General features: G+C 62.5%; 1 protein-coding gene across 1 annotated transcript; it reads left to right on the top strand.

Annotated features, from left to right (window-relative positions):
• The first annotated feature begins 13 nt into the window (after positions 1 to 13).
• Positions 14 to 7671, top strand: LOC126232340 (trichohyalin-like). The gene is made up of 4 exons (XM_049942617.1): positions 14 to 537; positions 618 to 1506; positions 1595 to 6787; positions 6865 to 7671. The coding sequence occupies exons 1-4, from the start codon at positions 14 to 16 to the stop codon at positions 7669 to 7671; spliced, it is 7413 nt and encodes a 2470-aa protein (XP_049798574.1).
• Positions 7672 to 7677: the final 6 nt, after the last annotated feature.

A 7677-nucleotide genomic window follows, 5' to 3' on the forward strand; every position in this document is an offset into this window, starting at 1 on the left:
TGCGCAGAAACAGATGCGAAGAAACAGCTGCGCAGAAACAGCTGCGCAGAAACAGCTGCGCAGAAACAGCGGCGCAGAAACAGCGGCGCAGAAACAGCTGCGCAGGAACAGCTGCGCAGGAACAGCTGCGCAGAAACAGCTGCGCAGAAACAGCTGCGCAGGAACAGCTGCGCAGAAACAGCTGCGCAGAAACAGCTGCGCAGGAACAGGTGCGGAGGAACAGGTGCGCAGGAACAGCTGCGCAGGAACAGGTGCGCAGGAACAGCTGCGCAGGAACAGCTGCGCAGGAACAGCTGCGCAGGAACAGCTGCGCAGAAACTGCTGCGCAGAAACTGCTGCGCAGAAACTGCTGCGCAGAAACAGCTGCGCAGGAACAGCTGCGCAGGAACAGCTGCGCAGAAACTGCTGCGCAGGAACAGCTGCGCAGGAACAGCTGCGCAGGAACAGCTGCGCAGAAACAGCGGCGCAGAAACACTCTATAGCCTCCGGTTACAGGAGCGTACCTCCATGTTCAATGTTTTTTGGGCAGTTGAACATGTAAAGTTGAATCCCGTACGCGCGTGGTAGGATCTCTAGACCACGCGCGCGTACGGAGTTCGTCACCCATGCTGTTGCAGTGCAGTCTCATCAGAAAATCAGAAACAGCTGCGCAGAAGCGGCTGCGCAGGAACAGCTGCGCAGAAGCGGCTGCGCAGAAGCGGCTGCGCAGAAGCGGCTGCGCAGAAGCGGCTGCGCAGAAACGGCTGCGCAGAAGCGGCTGCGCAGAAGCGGCTGCGCACAAGCGGCTGCGCACAAGCGGCTGCGCAGAAGCGGCTGCGCAGAAGCGGCTGCGCAGAAGCGCCTGCGCAGAAGCGGCTGCGCAGAAGCGGCTGCGCAGAAGCGGCTGCGCAGAAGCGGCTGCGCAGAAGCGGCTGCGCAGAAGCGGCTGCGCAGAAGCGGCTGCGCAGAAGCGGCTGCGCAGAAGCGGCTGCGCAGAAGCGCCTGCGCAGAAGCGGCTGCGCAGAAGCGGCTGCGCAGAAGCGGCTGCGCAGAAACGGCTGCGCAGAAACGGCTGCGCAGAAACGGCTGCGCAGAAACGGCTGCGCAGAATCGGCTGCGCAGCAGCGGCTGCGCAGAAGCGGCTGCGCAGAAGCGGCTGCGCAGAAGCGGCTGCGCAGAAGCGGCTGCGCAGAAGCGGCTGCGCAGAAGCGGCTGCGCAGAAACAGCTGTGCAGATGCAGCTGCGCAGAAACAGCTGCGCAGAAACAGCTGCGCAGAAACAGCTGCGCAGAAACAGCTGCGCAGAAGCGGCTGCGCAGAAGCGGCTGCGCAGAAGCGGCTGCGCAGAAGCGGCTGCGCAGAAGCGGCTGCGCAGATGCAGCTGCGCAGAAACAGCTGCGCAGAAACAGCTGCGCAGAAACAGCTGCGCAGAAACAACTGCGCAGAAGCGGCTGCGCAGAAGCGGCTGCGCAGAAGCGGCTGCGCTGAAGCGGCTGCGCAGAAGCGGCTGCGCAGAAGCGGCTGCGCGGTAGCGGCTGCGCGGAAGCGGCTGCGCGGAAGCGGCTGCGCGGAAACGGCTGCGCGGAAACGGCTGCGCGGAAACGGCTGCGCGGAAGCGGCTGCGCGGAAGCGGCTGCGCGGAAGCGGCTGCGCGGAAGCGGCTGCGCGGAAGCGGCTGCGCGGAAGCGGCTGCGCAGAAGCGGCTGCGCAGAAGCGGCTGCGCAGAAGCGGCTGCGCAGAAGCGGCTGCGCAGAAGCGGCTGCGCAGAAACGGCTGCGCAGAAACGGCTGCGCAGAAACGGCTGCGCAGAAACGGCTGCGCAGAAACGGCTGCGCAGAAACGGCTGCGCAGAAACGGCTGCGCAGAAGCGGCTGCGCAGAAGCGGCTGCGCAGAAGCGGCTGCGCAGAAGCGGCTGCGCAGAAGCAGCTGCGCAGAAGCAGCTGCGCAGAAGCAGCTGCGCAGAAGCAGCTGCGCAGAAGCAGCTGCGCAGAAGCAGCTGCGCAGAAGCAGCTGCGCAGAAACAGCTGCGCAGGAACAGCTGCGCAGGAACAGCTGCGCAGGAACAGCTGCGCAGGAACAGCTGCGCAGGAACAGCTGCGCAGGAACAGCTGCGCAGGAACAGCTGCGCAGGAACAGCTGCGCAGGAACAGCTGCGCAGGAACAGCTGCGCAGGAACAGCTGCGCAGAAACAGCTGCGCTGGAACAGCTGCGCAGGAACAGCTGCGCAGGAACAGCTGCGCAGGAACAGCTGCGCAGAAACAGCTGCGCAGAAACAGCTGCGCAGGAACAGCTGCGCAGGAACAGCTGCGCAGGAACAGCTGCGCAGGAACAGCTGCGCAGAAACTGCTGCGCAGAAACTGCTGCGCAGAAACTGCTGCGCAGAAACAGCTGCGCAGGAACAGCTGCGCAGGAACAGCTGCGCAGGAACAGCTGCGCAGGAACAGCTGCGCAGAAACAACTGCGCAGAAATAGCTGCGCAGGAACAGCTGCGCAGAAACAGCTGCGCAGAAACAGCTGCGCAGAAACAGCTTCGCAGAAACAGCTGCGCAGAAACAGCTGCGCAGAAACAACTGCGCAGAAACAGCTGCGCAGGAACAGCTGCGCAGAAACAGCTGCGCAGAAACAGCTGCGCAGAAACAGCTGCGCAGGAACAGCTGCGCAGAAACAGCTGCGCAGGAACAGCTGCGCAGAAACAGCTGCGCAGAAACAGCTGCGCAGAAACAGCTGCGCAGAAACAGCTGCGCAGAAACAGCTGCGCAGAAACAGCTGCGCAGAAACAGCTGCGCAGAAACAGCTGCGCAGGAACAGCTGCGCAGAAACAGCTGCGCAGGAACAGCTGCGCAGGAACGGCTGCGCAGAAACGGCTGCGCAGAAACGGCTGCGCAGAAACGGCAGCGCAGAAACGGCTGCGCAGAAACGGCTGCGCAGAAGCAGCTGCGCAGAAGCAGCTGCGCAGAAGCAGCTGCGCAGAAGCAGCTGCGCAGAAGCAGCTGCGCAGAAGCAGCTGCGCGGAAGCAGCTGCGCGGAAGCAGCTGCGCGGAAGCAGCTGCGCAGAAGCAGCTGCGCAGAAGCAGCTGCGCAGAAACAGCTGCGCAGAAACAGCTGCGCAGGAACAGCTGCGCAGGAACAGCTGCGCAGGAACAGCTGCGCAGGAACAGCTGCGCAGGAACAGCTGCGCAGGAACAGCTGCGCAGGAACAGCTGCGCAGGAACAGCTGCGCAGGAACAGCTGCGCAGGAACAGCTGCGCAGGAACAGCTGCGCAGGAACAGCTGCGCAGGAACAGCTGCGCAGAAACAGCTGCGCAGGAACAGCTGCGCAGAAACAGCTGCGCTGGAACAGCTGCGCAGGAACAGCTGCGCAGGAACAGCTGCGCAGGAACAGCTGCGCAGGAACAGCTGCGCAGAAACAGCTGCGCAGAAACAGCTGCGCAGGAACAGCTGCGCAGGAACAGCTGCGCAGGAACAGCTGCGCAGGAACAGCTGCGCAGAAACTGCTGCGCAGAAACTGCTGCGCAGAAACAGCTGCGCAGAAACAGCTGCACAGGAACAGCTGCGCAGGAACAGCTGCGCAGGAACAGCTGCGCAGGAACAGCTGCGCAGGAACAGCTGCGCAGAAACAGCTGCGCAGGAACAGCTGCGCAGAAACAGCTGCGCAGGAACAGCTGCGCAGAAACAGCTGCGCAGGAACAGCTGCGCAGAAACAACTGCGCAGAAACAACTGCGCAGAAACAGCTGCGCAGGAACAGCTGCGCAGAAACAGCTGCGCAGAAACAGCTGCGCAGAAACAGCTTCGCAGAAACAGCTGCGCAGAAACAGCTGCGCAGGAACAGCTGCGCAGGAACAGCTGCGCAGAAACAGCTGCGCAGAAACAGCTGCGCAGGAACAGCTGCGCAGGAACAGCTGCGCAGAAACAGCTGCGCAGGAACAGCTGCGCAGAAACAGCTGCGCAGAAACAGCTGCGCAGAAACAGCTGCGCAGAAACAGCTGCGCAGAAACAGCTGCGCAGAAACAGCTGCGCAGAAACAGCTGCGCAGAAACAGCTGCGCAGAAACAGCTGCGCAGGAACAGCTGCGCAGAAACAGCTGCGCAGGAACAGCTGCGCAGGAACAGCTGCGCAGGAACAGGTGCGCAGGAACAGGTGCGCAGGAACAGGTGCGGAGGAACAGGTGCGCAGGAACAGCTGCGCAGGAACAGGTGCGCAGGAACAGCTGCGCAGGAACAGCTGCGCAGGAACAGCTGCGCAGGAACAGCTGCGCAGAAACTGCTGCGCAGAAACTGCTGCGCAGAAACTGCTGCGCAGAAACAGCTGCGCAGGAACAGCTGCGCAGGAACAGCTGCGCAGAAACTGCTGCGCAGAAACTGCTGCGCAGAAACTGCTGCGCAGAAACAGCTGCGCAGGAACAGCTGCGCAGGAACAGCTGCGCAGGAACAGCTGCGCAGGAACAGCTGCGCAGAAACAGCTGCGCAGAAACAGCTGCGCAGGAACAGCTGCGCAGGAACAGCTGCGCAGGAACAGCTGCGCAGAAACTGCTGCGCAGAAACTGCTGCGCAGAAACTGCTGCGCAGAAACAGCTGCGCAGAAACAGCTGCGCAGGAACAGCTGCGCAGGAACAGCTGCGCAGGAACAGCTGCGCAGGAACAGCTGCGCAGGAACAGCTGCGCAGGAACAGCTGCGCAGGAACAGCTGCGCAGAAACAGCTGCGCAGAAACAGCTGCGCAGGAACAGCTGCGCAGAAACGGCTGCGCAGGAACGGCTGCGCAGGAACGGCTGCGCAGAAACGGCTGCGCAGAAACGGCTGCGCAGAAACGGCAGCGCAGAAACGGCTGCGCAGAAACGGCTGCGCAGAAACGGCTGCGCAGAAGCAGCTGCGCAGAAGCAGCTGCGCAGAAGCAGCTGCGCAGAAGCAGCTGCGCAGAAGCAGCTGCGCAGAAGCAGCTGCGCAGAAGCAGCTGCGCAGAAGCAGCTGCGCAGAAGCAGCTGCGCAGAAGCAGCTGCGCAGAAGCAGCTGCGCAGAAGCAGCTGCGCAGAAGCAGCTGCGCAGAAACAGCTGCGCAGAAACAGCTGCGCAGGAACAGCTGCGCAGGAACAGCTGCGCAGGAACAGCTGCGCAGGAACAGCTGCGCAGGAACAGCTGCGCAGGAACAGCTGCGCAGGAACAGCTGCGCAGGAACAGGTGCGCAGGAACAGCTGCGCAGGAACAGCTGCGCAGGAACAGCTGCGCAGGAACAGCTGCGCAGGAACAGCTGCGCAGGAACAGCAGCGCAGAAACAGCCGCGCAGAAACAGCCGCGCAGAAACAGCCTCGCAGAAACAGCCGCGCAGAAACAGCCGCGCAGCAACAGCCGCGCAGCAACAGCCGCGCAGCAACAGCCGCGCAGGAACAGCCGCGCAGGAACAGCCGCGCAGGAACAGCCGCGCAGGAACAGCCGCGCAGGAACAGCTGCGCAGGAACAGCTGCGCAGAAACAGCTGCGCAGAAACAGCTGCGCAGGAACAGCTGCGCAGGAACAGCTGCGCAGAAACAGCTGCGCAGAAACAGCTGCGCAGGAACAGCTGCGCAGGAACAGCTGCGCAGAAACAGCTGCGCAGAAACAGCTGCGCAGAAACAGCTGCGCAGAAACAGCTGCGCAGAAACAGCTGCGCAGAAACAGCTGCGCAGGAACAGCTGCGCAGAAACAGCTGCGCAGAAACAGCTGCGCAGAAACAGCTGCGCAGAAACAGCTTCGCAGAAACAGCTGCGCAGAAACAGCTGCGCAGAAACAGCTGCGCAGAAACAGCTGCGCAGGAACAGCTGCGCAGAAACAGCTGCGCAGAAACAGCTGCGCAGAAACAGCTGCGCAGGAACAGCTGCGCAGAAACAGCTGCGCAGAAACAGCTGCGCAGGAACAGCTGCGCAGAAACGGCTGCGCAGAAACAGCTGCGCAGAAACAGCTGCGCAGAAACAGCTTCGCAGAAACAGCTGCGCAGGAACAGCTGCGCAGAAACAGCTGCGCAGAAGCAGCTGCGCAGAAACAGCTGCGCAGAAACAGCTGCGCAGAAACAGCTGCGCAGAAACAGCTGCGCAGAAACAGCTGCGCAGGAACAGCTGCGCAGAAACAGCTGCGCAGGAGCTGCTGCGCAGGAACAGCTGTGCAGGAGCAGCTGCGCAGGAACAGCTGCGCAGGAACAGCTGCGCAGGAACAGCTGCGCAGGAACAGCTGCGCAGGAACAGCTGCGCAGGAACAGCTGCGCAGGAACAGGTGCGCAGGAACAGGTGCGCAGGAACAGCTGCGCAGGAACAGCTGCGCAGGAACAGGTGCGCACGAACAGCTGCGCAGGAACAGGTGCGCAGGAACAGGTGCGCAGGAACAGGTGCGCAGGAACAGCTGCGCAGGAACAGGTGCGCAGGAACAGCTGCGCAGGAACAGCTGCGCAGGGACAGCTGCGCAGGAACAGGTGCGCAGGAACAGGTGCGCAGGAACAGCTGCGCAGTAACAGCTGCGCAGAAACAGCCGCGCAGAAACAGCCGCGCAGAAACAGCTGCGCAGAAACAGCTGCGCAGAAACAGCTGCGCAGAAACAGCTGCGCAGAAACAGCTGCGCAGAAACAGCTGCGCAGAGACAGCTGCGCAGAGACAGCTGCGCAGAGACAGCTGCGCAGAGACAGCTGCGCAGAAACAGCTGCGCAGAAACAGCTGCGCAGAAACAGCTGCGCAGAAACAGCTGCGCAGAAACAGTTGCGCAGAAACAGCTGCGCAGAAACAGCTGCGCAGAAACAGCTGCGCAGAAACAGCGGCGCAGAAACACTCTATAGCCTCCGGTTACAGGAGCGTACCTCCATGTTCAATGTTTTTTGGGCAGTTGAACATGTAAAGTTGAATCCCGTACGCGCGTGGTTGGATCTCTAGACCACGCGCGCGTACGGAGTTCGTCACCCATGCTGTTGCAGTGAAGTCTCATCAGAAAATCAGAAACAGCTGCGCGGAGACGGCTGCGCAGAAGCGGCTGCGCGGAAGCGGCTGCGCGGAAACGGCTGCGCGGAAACGGCTGCGCGGAAACGGCTGCGCGGAAACGGCTGCGCGGGAACGGCTGCGCGGGAACGGCTGCGCGGGAACAGGTGCGCGGGAACAGGTGCGCGGGAACAGGTGCGCGGGAACAGCTGCGCAGGAACAGCTGCGCAGGAACAGGTGCGCAGGAACAGGTGCGCAGGAACAGGTGCGCAGGTACAGGTGCGCAGGAACAGGTTCGCAGGAACAGGTGCGCAGGAACAGCTGCGCAGGAACAGCTGCGCAGGAACAGGTGCGCAGGAACAGCTGCGCAGGAACAGCTGCGCAGGAACAGCTGCGCAGGAACAGCTGCGCAGGAACAGCTGCGCAGAAACAGCTGCGCAGAAACAGCTGCGCAGAAACAGCCGCGCAGAAACAGCCTCGCAGAAACATCCTCGCAGAAACAGCCGCGCAGAATCAGCCGCGCAGAAACAGCCGCGCAGGAACAGCCGCGCAGGAACAGCCGCGCAGGAACAGCTGCACAGGAACAGCTGCGCAGGAACAGCTGCGCAGGAACAGCTGCGCAGGAACAGCTGCGCAGGAACAGCTGCGCAGGAACAGCTGCGCAGGAACAGCTGCGCAGAAACAGCGGCGCAGAAACACTCTATAGCCTCCGGTTACAGGAGCGTACCTCCATGTTCAATGTTTTTTGGGCAGTTGAACATGTAAAGTTGA

This window comes from Schistocerca nitens, unplaced genomic scaffold (assembly GCF_023898315.1).
Source record: "Schistocerca nitens isolate TAMUIC-IGC-003100 unplaced genomic scaffold, iqSchNite1.1 HiC_scaffold_468, whole genome shotgun sequence".
Taxonomy (NCBI): domain Eukaryota; kingdom Metazoa; phylum Arthropoda; class Insecta; order Orthoptera; family Acrididae; genus Schistocerca; species Schistocerca nitens.